This window comes from Malurus melanocephalus, unplaced genomic scaffold (assembly GCF_030028575.1).
Source record: "Malurus melanocephalus ecotype Western Australia unplaced genomic scaffold, MMel_1.1 scaffold_245, whole genome shotgun sequence".
In the NCBI taxonomy this organism is placed as follows: domain Eukaryota; kingdom Metazoa; phylum Chordata; class Aves; order Passeriformes; family Maluridae; genus Malurus; species Malurus melanocephalus.
Genome location: NW_026623477.1, coordinates 38,822 through 56,180, shown reverse-complemented (window position 1 = coordinate 56,180; position 17,359 = coordinate 38,822). Strand labels below are relative to the sequence as shown.

General features: G+C 40.5%; 1 protein-coding gene across 1 annotated transcript in view; it reads right to left on the bottom strand.

Moving 5' to 3' along the window:
* LOC130578914 (receptor-type tyrosine-protein phosphatase gamma) overlaps positions 1-14,352 on the bottom strand; it is a gene marked incomplete at its 5' end in the record, with an annotated part of 132,002 nt that extends 117,650 nt beyond the window's left edge. Inside the window, one exon of the mRNA XM_057375317.1 lies at positions 14,257-14,352. Within this exon, the coding sequence (XP_057231300.1) occupies positions 14,257-14,352 (96 nt within the window). The remainder of the gene's footprint in view (positions 1-14,256) is intronic.
* Between the last annotated feature and the right edge of the window lie 3,007 nt (positions 14,353-17,359).

Genomic DNA, 17,359 nt, shown 5'->3' with positions numbered 1-17,359 from the left:
TCCTCTGCTCTTCCAACCCTGAAATGTTCTTCATGGAGATAGGAAAAGAAATGGCTTTGGGTACTGAGGATGGTGAGTGGGTTTGTCCAGGGGAAACCTGGATGCAAGCAGAGAGGGTGCCAAGGTTTAGGACTGCCAAGGGCTCTGGAGCCAGTGGGAATAGTGTGGGTGCACCAAGAGCCAGTGACAGGGGAGTCACAGCAGCAGAACCCCAAGAAGCAGGTGAAAGAAATGAGGCAGCGCCTCTCAATCTCCTTTAAGCCACTGATTTAAGCATGGCAGGATGTGGCCTGCATTTTTTTTTTTCTCAGCTGCTTCTAAACTGCTCAAGTTCCTGTAGCAACAGAAGAACAGCTCAGCCCCCGTCTCACCTGGTGTAACACTAGACACAAACAGGGAGGATCSTATGTCAAGATGTTTATTTTTCACTTGGTTAGCATGACCCAGCAACTCACTCGGTTCCTTAGAAAAACATTTCAACAAGTATCATGGCTCATGTTTAGAGGAAATGGGGAAATTCTGTGCAGAAAAACAGCACTTAAAACACAAGTGCATTTAAAGYCTGGGAAACATTCAGTTTGTGGCAGCAGTTTCTTCCTCTCGAAATACAAAGAAATACGAAAACTAACATGACATGTGTGCTTGTTTCAAGATGTTCTACATTTCAGCAGTGGCAAAGTGAATGCTATTCAATCACAGCGAGTAGGTGATAGTCTTAAAGCCACAGAACTCCTCAGGATGCTCTAGCATCCATGCCTCTGCTCCATGGGCTTCTTACAGATTTCCAGTGCTCCTGTGGAGCATGACCCATCTATGGAGGGCWCTTTCAAGCTCTGTCTCTGGTCAGGAAGCCCTCCTCCTACACAGGATATAACTTCAAAATTGCCAGAATCTCGAAATCTCAGGGAAAGTTATGAGAAAAGAAATAAAATGTAACTGAACAAGATTTAAAACAGAACTTAAAACAGAGTTGGAACAAAAGGTGCTCTTTGAACAAGTCTGGCCTGAACCAGAAAGTGAAGATGCTTCCTGCAGGTGGGTGTACACAGGAAGAGTCCTCCATCTCCTCCTCTCTGAATCTGCTCGTCAGAAAACCTGGCTATTMATTTAGGATCTTTCCTTATGTTTCCTTATTCCTTTTTTTTATTCTTCTCATACTCAACCCTGTAACTCCTGGGTGTCCACAGCTGATGAACACTGGTTATGATCCCATCACCAACATGGTGGCAGATCAGCTGGACCATCCAGGCTTCTGGCACATGTTTTGCCACAGCCCCAGTTTTGGTATCGATCTCTAGAAGTCTCTAATTTTTCTTAAAACCTGTCAGGCTGCACCGTCTCTTGATGTCACCACCCTTATCCTGTCACTGCCACCACAACCTGCATCAGGTTTTTACCTTGCCAAAAGCCTGACTGGTACAGAGTGAGCTAAAAAGCCAATGCTGTATGAGGGCAATCCACAGAGGGTTGGCACTGAGGGGCATCTTCAGTGCCAGGCTGCACTGCCAATCCTGCCCAAAATGCTGAGACCCAGCAGAGTCTGAACTGCAGCCCAGCTGGAACAACACGAGGAGCACTCACTGCTGGCTGCTGTGAGGGTGAGAGGCTTTCCAGAGAAGCACCACTGCCCAAAAGCTTTGTGCTGGAGCATCCCCACGTTCCCTGGAGTCTGGTCTGTACCCCCAGCACATCAGTAGGATGCACCTGCACTTGCAGCTCTCTCTACACTCAGATTTAATGGGGCAGCAAATATTTTAATATATGGCCTGACAGCAAAGGCATTAAAAAATCTCCTGTTTTTAGGGGCAAGACTGTATATCTCAGTTATGTCTCAGATGCAATGCAAGCAGTAACAAAGGAAGGAAAAGGGCATTTTCTAAAAGATGGACACAGGCTGGGCACTTAGGACACAAATGCAGCATTTAAAAAAAATTGCTTCTGACACAAGAACAGCTGACAGAGATAATCTCCACAGCTCAGCATGAATTTATACAGTCTTTCAACAACTCTATTAGACAGGTGTGGTAGMAGCCAGCTGTACTGCAGGCACAGACCAAGTTTCTCTAAAACCTGAGTGCCCATATGGCCCTGCAGCAAACTGAGGTGGTGCCACCTGCCCAGGCATCACCCTTCTCTCCCACCACCATCTGTGCACAGAGAGGATCAGTATCAGCCTGAGGGGTAGTGCAGAGCTGCTCTAGATAATGAGTGAGTTCAGACTCCAAAATGATGGATGTTCATCCACAACASGGGGACCCCCAAACAGCTCTACCCAGACAGGTTTGAAAGCCAGCTTTACTTCTGGCCTTTAATTCTCTGCCCAAGTTATGAGCAGAGACAAGTCCAGCCATAAGGCAGGGTGGGCTGCATGCTATTAGGAAGGTAAGCTTATTAGCTGAAATGTAATAAATCTCTGTAGATATCTGGATTAGCAGAAGGCAACAGTTTGCTTCACCATAGCACTGGTAATGAGTTGGCAAGAGGAGAGCATTCCAAAACGTTAACCTAAAGCTTAATTTGACTGGTATGCACTTTGGGACAGCACTTAATAAGACTGGCTCACTCAAGATGGGGAAATATCTGTCTGCTCCTGCCTCCCATGAAGTGCAGGAGGATATAGAAGTRTGATTTTAGCAGTTTAGATTACAAAATGATGAGGGAAAAAAAACCTTTGGAAAGTGATTGATGCAGTCTAATCATGTTTCACACAAGAGCATTTCAAATTATGTTAGATATTTTTATAGGAAGTAGATATGATAAAGCAGGTTTGCCGGGTAGCAAGGTAGGCAGGAGGGAGGAAAGAGTAAGAAAATAATAAAATTATTTTCTTACTTCTTACACAGGCAGAAGGATAATGCCATACAAACCAYAGGTAAAATGCACCAAAAAAATTGCTAGCTTAGCTGTTAAGGTTATGGAGYTTTGCTTTCTAATCAACACTTACCCATATAGCTGTTTTTAAATATTGATCTGATAGCACGATCCCAAGCGAAAATAAATATCAAAAGGGGTGATTTAATTCAATCTTCCTGATTCCTGCATAACATGATCCTGTTTCTTCAAAAACCCAGAAAGCAGTAACTTAAGTGAAGCTTACAGATCAGCTAATATATTTACAGCCTTAAAATAACAWGAGACACACTATAAAATACACTGARATCCAAAGTTAATCTCTTTTAGCAATATTCTTGCAGCAAGTAAAGATGAATTTTACGGTGGAAAAAATCCATTTTATCAGGAGCAAGACTGAGCTTTCTAATAACCAAGCTCCTTTCTAATGTGGTACATCAATTTACTTTACTCATAAAGGACACTCTGCCAAATCTCCAGTTAGGCTCCATTTGATATAGCAGAGATGTTGCAAAACCAAWACCCTCTTTCAGAAAGTCTCTTTAGTCTTGATAATGACCACATTACAATGCATTTTTGATGCACAGAAATGGTACAGTCACAATCAGCAGCTAAATACTGTTCTGATGGTGTCAGCCAGGCAGCTTTTCCTTGGCTCCTCAGAACTGTGAACCAGTTGCAAACACCAGAAGCTCACAGGAAAAATCCTGCACCATCAAAACTCACCATTCAGAGGTGCTGAACAGATTTAAGAAATCCTTATTTAACACACATTTCACTTGTCTGCATAGAATGAGACAGTGATTGGCATTCTTGACTCTCACCTACCTCCAGCAGAGCATAACAGCACCTCCCAGCTCCTGTCCTGGTTTTGGTCTGGAAATTCTGATACTGGCACAGCTGAGCTTTAAATAGAGGGAGGCTTAAATTGCTCACACCTGGACTATTGGGCTCATGTGCAGCTCATCACCTTAATCAAATCAGTGTGCTTTTCAGGGAAGCCCAGGTGTAGATGATACATCTGAAAGCTACAATAAAGTTAAGCTGTAAAAGGGTTCCCAGGTTTACACACCCTCACCTCCACCCCATAAACTTGAAGATTTCTGATTTAGATTCACAGGAGGTAAAACATCAAATACAAGGATTGCTCTGGGCAAGCTGCCATCTCGGCTGCAGAATTATTTTGGGGGTGATATGCCATCAGCATTATCAGCTAAACCATCAGTTATACATACAAATGTCTACCTCTGTACAAAGACATCAAGAAGGAGCCAGACTAGACTATGATTTACTTTCATTGCCTTTCTTTGACCTCTGGAAAGAAAACCATGGGCTCAGAAAACCCTCAATAATCATCTCTCCCACAGCTGTCCTGCAGCACAGAAACTAGAGATGACAAAAACCAGCAACAACTCAACCCTCTGGCAGTAACCTGTAACTCTGGATTTACAGCAATTTAGGACAGATGATAATTAAATTACTGAGGGATATTTTCCTGCATGCTTGCTCTGCATCATGTGTAATGTTTAGGAATTGCACAAGAAACCACACATACCATTGATAATAACACCAACCCACGTGACCCCGAAATGGGTGGGCAGCACCCTGTGCTCCCAACCACCCTCTTCTCTCTCTTGCTTTCCTGCTTTCCCATCATTTCTAATCTGGGAAAACACTGACATTTCAGCTGGATCTGCTCTGTGACTGGACTCAGGACGGTGTGGGCAGCACAAATTCACAGCAGGGTGATAGTGTAACCACCACCCTGACACGTTCCATTTGTTTGGACASAGAGAGCCCTAAGTGATTCTTACATCTCACAGCAACCTATTAACAAAAAGAGACTTTGTGAATGGTGTACCCGGGTAAACACTTCAAACAAATACATCAATTATGCATAGCCTGTACGCTTTTTCCACCTTGGGGATCAAACTGAAACGAGACTAAAGAATTATGTTTTATTTGTATTAAAAATGTATTAGCTGCTGTCTGAGAAGGTTTTCTAGAACATTTGGTATGCTACCCAGGAAATTCTGTCTGAAGCTTGTATTGTTTATTATTGCCAATACAAGGAGAAATGTGGCATTGTTACAGCTGAGAACTACAGTAATAACTCTTCAGGCAGAACAGCTTATATTTAATAAGAATAACTTTTTCATCTGAGCCAGAAGATCTAAAGGGAAAGAAAGCCCCAATTTTACCCATCTATTTTATATATTCAGACTTTACAACCAATCTCTCTTTTATGGCACAAAGTGAAACTAGGCAATCATTTATGAATAGATCCTGTGCTCACCTTCGTTTAAAATGTGCCRTAACACTAACTGGTAACCAGAGACATATGAAGCCTCTGCAGTTTCATGGAAGATTCAGAGGGTGAAAACAGGTGTGATTTACACAAATCCTGTACAAAATCCTGCAGAACYGGGCAACATGTGGACTGGAGAACTKGAGTTTCCTGGCTGAAATGTTAGATTTCTCCATCTACATCCCATGAATGTAAATCACATGTGGTGAACTTGATTAATTCTCTGAGGGACAAATGGGTAGGAAAACTGGATGAACAAAGAGCCTGTTAGAAAAAAAATYTAAAAACAAAATTAAATTTTAAAGAGAGGTGGGCAACAGGCATAAAAAACGACCTTCCTGGAAGGTCTCTCTCTCTTTCTTAAAGAAAAGGTCGAGTCAAAATGCACCAGATTTGGAACATGTAAGGACAGAGGTGAAGCAATTGTTGCCATCACAAAGTCACTTGCAGCAAATAAGCCACGTTTGATGGTTCTCAATGCTCAGAGACACAAAGAGGGGCTGCTGTCCCTTCCTAAAGCAGTGATGGAGCCTGCAGGGAAGCTGGGGGGTCCCTCCACTTCATCCCAGCTCTAGGTTTGCTTTGTGATGTTTGAAAAAGTGACCAAGTGATGCATCAACAATGCACAACAGAGAGCAAAAGGCAAAAAGTACTAGTGTTGTTAGGGAATTAATTTTTTTTAGTCTAATGGTTATAATCAGCAGAYTTCCTGAGTCTCAATCCTCCTGAATCACAGAAGGGGAGAGATTACAGACTGACAACTGCAATTTTTACATATTAGACATCTAAGTGTCATTTCCAGGAGGTAGGTAATGAAAACTCCACAACACATTTTTCTATAAATTTTAAAAAACATTATGGCATGGTTACAAAAATGGTTTGTTTTGTTTTGTTTTGAAACAGGATATTTTTAAATCACAGGGAAGTAAACTACTGTGTTTAAGAAGCTGAYATTAGACACTATAAATATTCCTAAACTGATTCCACTTCTGAACATCAAGGGTGAGAGAAAGGAAAGGGAAGCAAAAAAAATATACAAGTGCATGCTGATCAAGTTCTTGAGGCAAGCTATTCAAATRAAAACACTAAAATGTACAGGGACAATTATGAGAATTAAAGCTAACAGGGTGGTTTGTAATTTATGAAGCAAGTTAATARTGGCATCCCACTTGGGATTAATCACAATACATTAATCAATTACGAATCATTGAGAAAGCAAAARAACTGCAGGTCAAAAACAGTTACAGTGCTGTAAACTGAAAGATAGTGAACCTGACATTCAAATGAGCACTAAACCAGGAGAGCTGAGATCTATTCCCCATGCAATTCACACAACCAGTTCTCATTAATGGTTATGACTGATAGCTCAAGACATTGAGGTCAGACCCCATAAAACATGCAGAGCGTTTTTCACATTTGCAGCATCGCAGAACTTCGGAGTCCAAGTCCTCTAAGCAGCAAGAAAGTTTGCAGTTCCTTCCGGACATCAATAATTGTGATTTTTCCATKAAATAAATCGGAGCAAAGGACTGTGATTTATCACAAAAAGCAGAAGTCTCTCGATAACCCATCCCCATTTCTRTCCCCCCTCTTCGCTGCTGCATCCAAACCAGAGACAGCACAAGTTGAGAGTTGTGTGTCAGACTTTGCAGTTAAGAAAACATTGAGAGTGTATTTGGGGTGGGGAAWARRWYYWAWTYYWAWTTTTACCTTCAATTAGTTTTTTAGRCCCTTTGGAAGTTCATTTCCCTCGATATATCTGAGATTAAAAACAAATAAAAGCCAAATACACTCTGTGCATTCTGGTACCTCGCTCTGCACTGTAAAAAGAGCTGCATGGCACTGCTTTCAGTACAGCCCATATCCTTTAAAACTCAATCATACAAAAAGGCTTTAATTCAAAGTATTGCATTTTGGAGGTCAGCAGACTTTTTGCCTCAGTGGAAAATACCATGAACAAGTTCATAGAGTGAGGAGAAGAAGAGAATGGAAGACATTGCTGGGGCACTGAAGAAGATAAGTGCACATAAGGTAAATTATCCTTCTACACTGCACAGTCAGCCTGTGGATAGGAAAGTTTCAACACAGCAGGTTGCAGCCATCATGATCTAGAGACTGCAAATGCCTCTTGGCAGAACACAGGCAAGCAGAAGCGGAACGATGTGTTTGCTTCCAAGAACGATCTGTTTCAGCCGCCCTGTCAGTCTGTGCCTCGCAATCCAGCCCCCCTTTCGCTCACACATTTGTACCTCATTCCTCCAAGCAGGCTTGCTCAGGATGTTCAGGCTGCTGTGTGAACACCTCTGCTCTTCACACTCACGGATTTAGCCCCACGAGCTTGTTCTCATGGTGAGCCATGACAAATGTGCTGCCATGTGAGCGAGAGCCCAAACGCACAGCRCCCTGCTCGTGTTTGCATGGGATGTGAACGAGGGAATCCCAGGGGCACAGGCTCTGCACAGTGACCCAGCAGCAAAGGTGTGCCAAAGCTCTGAAAGTTTGGACAACTGAAGCAAATCTGGTAAAAAAAAAAAAAACCAAAAAACCAACCCATAGGTGAAAGGGTCAGTGTTTCTTCGGTGCAATTCAGCTCACTAACAAAGCCTTCATTTCTTGAGCCCAGCAGCACTGAGTGATGAACACTGATGGGCTCACAGGCCCCCTCCCAGCTCCCTGTGCTCCCCAAATTCTCACAGTGAGGTCCTAAGGCTCATCCCTGCAATCTGCTCCTTCCTTGCTCTCTTTTGTGCCCTGCTGCAAGCGATGGTTTAGGAGAGAGGGATGCAGCTCTGTCCTTCTCACAATTGCATCACCCTCCACAATGAAAAACCTTTTCAAGTTTCTTTACTAAACTCAAGGATTCATCAGGGATTGCTTGCCTAGTGCTCTCAGGAGTCTGCCCCATCATTTAYGTACCAAAATAAAAGATGAAGAACATTATTACAAGAAACCTTAATTTTTCTGTAAAAAAGAGAAATCTCTGTAGTAAACAGCAGTTTTACTATTAAACSCCATTTGAAAAATGACCAATGTGGGCAGAGGTATGGATCAGAATAAAGTTRAAGTCTTATTGTAAAGCACTGGAAACTCAATAAGCACCAAAATTGGAGATATATAGATATATATTTTACTCTCAGAGCTATTCCCCATCTGTTCTCCCATTCCYTTCTTATTTTACATAAAATATTCAAAAATATTCATATTTCCCAAAGAAACTTTCAACATAAGTTGAAATAAAAATCAGAATTTTGGGCTTAGTTAAAAAAATTATTTTTGTTTTCTTTAATGGAAAGGGTAGAATAGATTTTTTTAGAAACWGTTTCCATGAATTTTTATCTTCTACCCAAACCCTCCTCCAATCAAAGCGGTTTCAGAGCAAGTTGTTTGATAASCATGAACACTTGTTGTTAGTCACGGAAACTTGCATGTTTTGGCAAAAAAAAAAAAACACCTCTGGAGGCTGATCTGTGCCATTCACATACTGAACTCTACTCAAATCTAACAGACCTTAAGAAAGTCTCAGATTTTGTATTTAAATTCTCCAGTTATTGGTACACAGGTACTGAATAAGCAACTTTGGCCTGTACACATCTTCATGGTCTGAAGATAAAAAAATGTACCTGTACTAATACTAAATAACACTGGTAATCAATAATTATAGTTTTATTATTCATAAGCTACTATTAATAAAACCCCATGGGTTCTAATGTAGCCATTARAAGAATTAATAYAGTAATTCAATTTTAAGGTCTTTAYATCTATCTGAAGTCTATTAAAATAAATGAAAAGTCTCTCAATGACTCTGGATGATGCCCTGCACGTTAATGATGCCACGTGTTATTTTCACTACTGCAAATCACCTCTAAGATATTGCATAAACACTGGAGTACTGATTATGCTTCATGTAGGTGGATATAATGTTCCAAGGGAAGTGCACACCTCTCTCTCCATTCTCATTGTCAAAATCAAGCTARTTTTGCTCAGATTTTCAAAAAGCATTAGAATAAAGGAGAGGTAYAATTAGGGAATTGCCAGGAACTGAGATGGGGACACGGGATCCTGGTCTCCCACTGGATGTGCTTTTCTCAACATTCACCATATTTAAAGCCCTAATTCACTGAATTAATTTGGTTGTGATGGCAAAAAATGAAACAGTTAATGAAAGGGAAGAACAGGGGACAGAAGGGCTTCTAAAGGGAAGTTAAAAGCTGAATTTTATTGTTTGAGAAATACATACTAAAAACCATATTTTTGGCAAATATTCAATGGCTTTGATGGTGTTTCTGTGTTCAACTCATTYAGGCCCCAGTGAAAAGTGAGTTATTGATCTTATTGATGAAGCAGACCAAGAACTACTACCAAGAAAATCTCACAGAAAGAAAGGCCTCCAATAYTCATTTTACTGAAGAACAAATCTCTGGATAAATGAGAAAGTAGTAAATACAAAGAATTTATATACAAATAATACACCCATAGATCTAAAAGTTAAAAGGTGTACAGAGTATCGTTTTCAACACCTTACAAAAAYGTGTCAGTATTGAAAAAGAAAATTAAGAATGGCAACCCAGCAAAAGACCTGTAAACTCCTTGATTTTTATCCCATGTACTTCTTAAAATACTGCTAGCTGCACATTTGCTGCCAAGTACCTAATTACCTTTAAAAATCCAGCTCTGCACTGCTGAAGCTCTTGAGTGATCGAGGTATCAACATCACTCATCATTATGGAGCTAATTTTAATGATGAAAGCATTGCTAAAAGTTATTTTAAAATTCATTTTTACTTAACTTCTTTAGAGATGATTTGTTTGAGTACCTGAGACACAGTAACTAATCACYGATGGTTTTCTTTGCAAATATAAAATAGATTTATATGCCCTCCCTGTAGGAACAAGAATTCCATCACCTCCTCCTGAATTTCTGAGCTATCGAATATTTGATGAGTGCTTAGGGAATCAGTATTGTGTCTTTTCACAGCAGTAATCAAGGAATGAAGTATTCTCTGCCATAATGAATCTACCGCAGGACTAAAAGATGAATATTTCAAAGGCAAAAGCAATATGTTTGTTTTGAACACATTTAAGTTTGGCTTTAATAAAGCAAGTAGTGAAGTGTGCAATGAATTATATTGTTAGATGGCTAAAACAGAACCGTGCAATATGTCTGAATGCATTTAATCCAAGTAACTACTCATTTTAAATGTGACTTATAAATATGTATGACATGTATGATGAACGGATGACTCAGGAACCATGACAGACCTGGGCCTTGCCTTCCTCTCCTGGCTTGCTTCAAAGCCAGCTCAGCCTGACAATTAACCACGGCCCGGAGCCAGAACATCAYTAACCACAAGCTCAATCTTACGTGGGCTGAAATTAAACATGTGCACCACCTATTCCAGTTAGGATCATTTAAATGGAGCCTGAGGTGCCTGGCTGGACTGGGACCTGCCACGTGTGCTCAGCAGCCGRTGGGTCCCGATGTGCAGCCAGAGGCTCATTTAGGATTCCCACAAAACAGGGTCCTTCAGTTGGGTCTGTCACTGCAGTGCTACCAGTCCTGCAAATCCAGAAGCCTTTCCTGCCAGCCAAGAGGATGCTGCCAGCAGGAGGTGATGGGTTCATCAAGGTAAACATCTCCCACCATCACCAGCTTCACTCTGAGAAACACCAAATCACCGTAATAGGGAAAGGAATGGCCACAATCCATTCTCCTAAAAACTTGTCAGAAGGCAAGGTCTCACGTGGCATGAGATTCTCTCATTTGTCTCCAGGGGATTTTGATTTTTGCTAAAATAAAAAGTGGGTTCTCTTTAACAACAAAAATTCAGGCCAGCTCATCTCATTTGCAAATTGAGAATACCTGCTATAGAGCCCCCACAGAGCAATTTTGTGAGAGACCCTCCCAGTGTCTATCCACAACGAGACACAGAGMTGAGCAGTTATAGCAGTTTGTATTTGCAAGAATTGTTTTTTAGTTTAGCAATTTGTTTTGGCAGATCAACTAACCTGCAGCACACAAACAGAAATAGCATTTATCAACAGAGCTTAAAATGAAAGCAATGAGAAAAGCATAGATTTAATTACAACAAAGTTCCAAATGCTTCAATTATCCAAGTTCAGAACCAATGTACTTTACCTGGAAATTGCTCCTGAAATAATGAATTCAATAAGGAAAATTCTTATATAGTCCAAGTTAAATTATTTAAAAAGGAAGAAAGAGGGTTCTTAATTATTTAATGTTTCACCAATAATTATATAGTTCAGTATAATGTTCACTCACTGGAGAACCTGATTTTCAAAGGAACATTTGTGAACACCAGTCAAACAAAAAACACCTGCCAGACTATAAACTCTGCCAGTGCTGTACACATTCATTCCAACACAGCATTACCACATTAGCAAAAATCCAAGTCTGGACTTAATGGCAAATGTATCCAATAATTTATGTTAAAATATTTACACAGAAAAGCATGCATGATTCAGTTTTCTAATGCATTTGTAAAAAACAGTATGACCTTTCCTGCTACAATTTTTAAAAGCTGTATGATAGGTAWATGAGTTCAAGATGACTCAAGCTATGAAAAACAGAAAGCAATTGCACTTGAACAAGTGAAGACACCAATCAAAATGTGAGCATGGGCATCTTAGGGATATTTCATTCAAAAGTCACTAAGGATCCGTTTTAAAACAACTTTAAATCAGCTGTATGAAATACTAGCCCTGGCAARCTTACTGGAGTCCTGGGGAGCAAGGCTCAGGGAACACCAAGTGTTCTCATTAAAAAGGTTTTCCTAAGTCATGGATCACCAAGCCCAGCCCATGATCCACAACTGAGGGAGCTAAAAAAACACAAACACAGTATGGATCTGCAAAGGATTATCATCATCCATTAATAACCCCATGCTAACCCTATGTACAACAACTCAAGTCCTGTGGGACTGGTTCTGGAACACCCTCATGATGGCCAAAACAGCATTTGTCACACTGGTGTCCTTAGAGTTTATTTACAGAGGCCAGAATTCAGCACATGCCCTTCCAGGCTGGGGACTCTGGGCTCTACAAATCTTCCTTGACTGTTCTCTGTCTTGGAGCAGAGCTGCCCAGAAGGAAAACCTGGTACACTCGCAAGTTTAACAGCACTGATTTCTCATTTCAACCCAAAGGCAAAAGAAAAAACTTTAAAACCCCCACAGCCGTTTCCTTACAGCTGCGAATCAGGTTGTCCCTGGGTCACTTTGACAAAGCATTACCTTACCCCCACTCTCTGGAAGAGATTAAAGTGTGTTTATCAGTAATGGGCTCAGATTTCACAGCTCTCAGAGCAGAGGAGTTCAGCTGCACCATCATCCAAACTTTACAGCCTCATGTCCTGCGGCTGGCAAGGCTGGAAATGATGGAAAGTGTAGATTTCTGCTTCCCTGAGGAGCCTACAACACTCTGTTGTGGTCCTGAAAAGCCTGAGGTCTCTTACAATCAAAGATGGGTTTTTTAACAACATAACAGACTATTTTAGGTTATTTTTAGTGAGTTTAATGGCTCCCTTGGAATTGTGCAAAGAGGGACTTGCAGTAAGGGCAGCACCTGGCTTTGCAGGTGGGGAATACCAAACACAGTCCCACCACAATTTTAAGATACTCTTAAAAAAGGGATTTAGGGAATACATGTCACATACAGACTAGCAAATGGTGTAACATAGGYCAGTGCTTCATATGGCTGATGTGAAGCCCATCAGGGTAATTTAGCAGTTAAATTCCACAACACTKGTTGCACACTGGGGCACAAACCCATGCTCCTTCTGACAGCCTTTGGYTTTTCTGTTTCTGTGCTTCTGTCCCATGTGGCCAAATTCAATTTGCCCAAAGCTTCCCGCAGCACATCGAGATGAAGAAGTCTGGAGAATCATCATCCTGCTATGCCACTGTAAATTATCACAGCTCCACCAACTTTGCCCTAATATGAAACGCCACAGAAGTGCTCAGAATCCAGCAGTGATGAATTTAACATGCCTCCTTCCACTATCCTGATGTCAGCAGAGTTACAGCAATTTATGCAATACAAGGATCTGTCCTTTTCTCCTTATCAAAGCATTTGATCAAAATCAGTGACATGCAAAAAGACAACCTTACTTAATTTGAGCAGCAGAGTCAGRCTTGTCACTCTAACATCATAAGAAAAAGGGAGGTATTTACATATGGGTACTTGCATATTCCTTTTTATCTGGCTTCACAAAGATAACAGCAAGATCACTTTCTTCATCAGTAAAAAACTAGTGTGAAACCTCACAAAGGATCAGCATTTTCCCTTGCTCTTCCCTCCCTCCTTTCCTCTCTTTTGAAAAGCAAGACCTCAAGATATTTCAAATCTTCATTAGCCACTTCTCTGCCTGTGACATCCTGGTGGTGTGGAGCAGCTGCACCCCCCTCCCTTCAATTCACCCTCGAGTCAGAGAGGTAAAACCCCATTTCTGACAGGAGGTGACAAAGCCCACGCTGACGAATGTCCCTGCCATGGGTGACCCCAGCAGCAGTCCCTGCCCCACGCTGCAGATCTGGGAGTGTGGAGCCACAAATGAGCCCACCCAGCAGCCCCAGATCTGCATCGCTCAGGATGCATTTCAAACAAGCAGATGCATAAATTCACTCATTCGGAAACCTGGTCTGTTCAAGAACTTGTTACTATGACAATTTAGAAGAAGCTGCTASAGATAAGATTGATGAAACTTATTGATTAATTTTCTCTCAAGCTATGTTTGAATTTTAACTTTTCCCTAAACAGAACCAGTTGGTGTTGGTTTGTTAGTATTCCAGGGACTGCAGCAATGTGCTTCAGCAGCGAAGGAAGTTCCATGATAAATGTGTTCTCCAATCTGCATCTGTAGAATAGCTATAAAGTCAGAACAATCCAGGCAAAATTTTTCATTATGTTTTTAAATATACTTATTTACATTTTAAATCACACRTAGACAATATGAAATATCTTTCACTTAGACAGGTGGGAACAAGAAAACAGATGCATCCATTAAGCTTGAAACAATTCAATGAATTAAATAGTACTTGGTGAACACTTTGGTTTATGGATATAGCCTTTGTTTAAACTTACTTGAAAAAACACAGCCATGGCTCCTACTACTCTGTTTTCTAGAACTGCTGTTCCAAAACTGTCAAAGTCATCAGGATTGTAGAAGTAAATCTGCATCTGCAAAAATTAAAACCAACAACAGAATCACATTAGTGTTGATTCATACAGCTTTCACATGAGGTAATGCATACACGTTGTACATAAACCCGGTGTTATGAACCTGAGATAAAGGAATTCTGCTGAACAATACTGTTTAACTAGCATCTTGATTAATGGCATGGCTGCCCTGCTGGGACAGTAAGCAGGGAACAGAGTCGATGCAATGCATTTTAATACCAAACCCAAGGATAAACAGTATGGTCAGTCTGTTCAGATGGTAAACTTTGTGCTTTCTGCCAGCATCTCTGCATTTCTTTGCACATTGAAGGCTCATCTCCTGCTCTGCTAAATGTGCTAAACATATTTATCTCAAAAACCATAGAGAATTTTGAAAAGGATTTCAATGTTTAGAGTTACTCCTTTACTCCTAAAGTAATTTGTAAGATAAAAGTCTGTCTCCATAGCAATGCATTTTTATGAGCCTCTGATATTCAGGTCTATCAGTTAGGGTCACACTTCTCCCTGTCTTCAGTTAAATTTCATGATTTTTATTTCCAAAGCATTAGTACTCCACAAAAAGCATGAGACAAAAAATAGGAGACACAACCTAATATATGACTTTTAATGAATAATAAATATTAATAACTACACAAACCCCAAGTAAGAGCAGGTGAGAGCAATGATTACCCCAAACTAGCAAGTGTTGGAACTGTAAAAATAGGAAGGACCAAGAACAGCTTGCTCCATACAATGCTGGTGAACACAATCCATAGTTTGAGGGAGAAGYAGAGTCTGGCAGAGACTGTCTATGTCTCCCAACAAAGTGCTGGTCTGACCATGGCTCCCTCCAGCAAATGCTCTGCTGGACCCAAACACTTGTTTGGATTTTTCCAAAACAGTGCTGCATGACACATCCTACCACACTCACAAACACATCATCATTCCCATATTTTGTATAAAGCCAGGAGACATTACAYCCTTTTATCTTGCTCAGATACCTTGCTACTCACATTTAGTGATTCCCCTGCTTCTGACTGTATATACTGGCTGTAGTGGAACGTCCTTWGCCAGTATAATACAGTTAAAAAACACATAGGGGAAAGACCAACATGAAGAGCAGAGCATTCAGAGGTAGAGGTACTTTTTATCAGCAGGAGGAAGACCACACTCCAAATGGCCCACAAAAAAAAWKAAAAAAAAWTGGCACTCACACTAGCTTTATAAAATATGAAAGCAATTTTCTTCCCCTACTTTGGCCTTTTTATTCCCAGCACACTCGCAGCACACACACACATGCTGACAATATCTCACAAAGGTGGTGGTGCCTCCAGATTCTGTCAATTTGTGCTTTGAACAAATGTAGAGCAAGCTATAGCTATTCATTGATGCAGAAATTAAAAACAGTTTGTTTCAGGTAGATTTGCTTAAACTTCAGTTGAGCCCGCACAGACCAAAGCTGACAAAACAMTCACAAATTACATTTTGCTCCTCTTTAAAATAAAGTCTAAAATTATCTATACCTTACATAAAACATTTCACTATATAGTCCTCACAGGAGTTTATGAAGAAAAGCATCACTGAGTGAGTTCAGCATATGCCAGAATCATTTTGGATCAATTTTGCTCACGGCATTTTAAGGAAATTAATTTTTACAATACACTTTTGGATAGCAGTGCAAAGGGCTTTGGTAAAAGAGTTTTTCATTCAGATCCCTCATCTCAGCAGTGCAATCTCACAGCCTAATCAAGAACCACACTCTGCCTTGATTACCATACACACWGGAGCATTTTACCACTGCTCCCTGGTGTTTTTCCAGAGAGCGTGGTTCCTCTCTCTGCATCCATCACGTCAAGGGGAACTGTCTCGTATGAAAAATTATCGTCATCTGTCATACAGTAGCTTCCTTATGTGCTCAAACAGCTAGAAGGAACATTTTAGGAGTAGAATRTTTGAGGAATTGCTGTTATATAATTTACACAGACATACCCTGCAAAAACGATGTTAAAAAGACAGTAAAGTTACACCCTCAAAACCTCATGGYTCAGGCTGCTCATAAAACCACACCTGGACACTGCTGAGCATTAGTATCATGACAATTTTCTAATTATGTGATCACATATTGTTCTCTTCCATAATACAGCCTCATYTGTTTTCCCCAATTTACAATAAAATGCAAATGCATCCAATGTATTTTTGTTCTTTTAKACATAATATACATAATATTGAATGYATTTATCAGTAGATAGTTAATTTAATATTTTCTATGGGTGGGATAAGGTTCTTTATGTACAAAGCGGGAATAAGACAGTTAACTGTAAAATTAATTTCACCGCATACTTAAGTGGCCTAAACATGCTAGAAAATTCTCATTATTACTCCTTATTATATAATTAGTATATACAATATATGGGGCACTTTGCATATAAATGACTTCTACTGTCTCTGCCTGGGACATGCAAAGCAGCAGTGCAGAATGCAACAAAGAGGCTTTYAAGCTAAAGAAAATTTGGATCCTATTATAATATGCTATTTGTGAAACTCAGAATGAAGAATCGCCCAAATTCACACATCCAACCTGAATYGTGGCACTGCCTGATTTCAACCCCATACAACATCATTTTTGTAGGTTTTTGCATATGATTTCACAACAGCTTCTATTTTACAACACAAAAAAAAAATAAAATAAAGGCTGTAACTTCTGTAGTAATGGGAAAAGCTTGAAATGCCCTTCATAGTGTGGCACTACCTGTCAGCAGTCAGAATGCTCTGTTCCACACATCCCTGCTGACTCTGCTCCAAGTGGCCTTCCCTGTGGCACAGGGCCAGCAGGGCATGAGTGTCCTGTTCTCTGTGGCACAATATGTGAGATTTACAAGGCTTTCACATCTACMCCATTACAACTAACACGGCTGGGAAGGGCTTACATGGCCTTCCTTAATCTCAGATGTGCAAYGCAGCGCTGTGCTCGCATTTACCTTGAAAGGATCTGTTATAAAACCATGTTGTGTCCAAGCAACTCAAAATT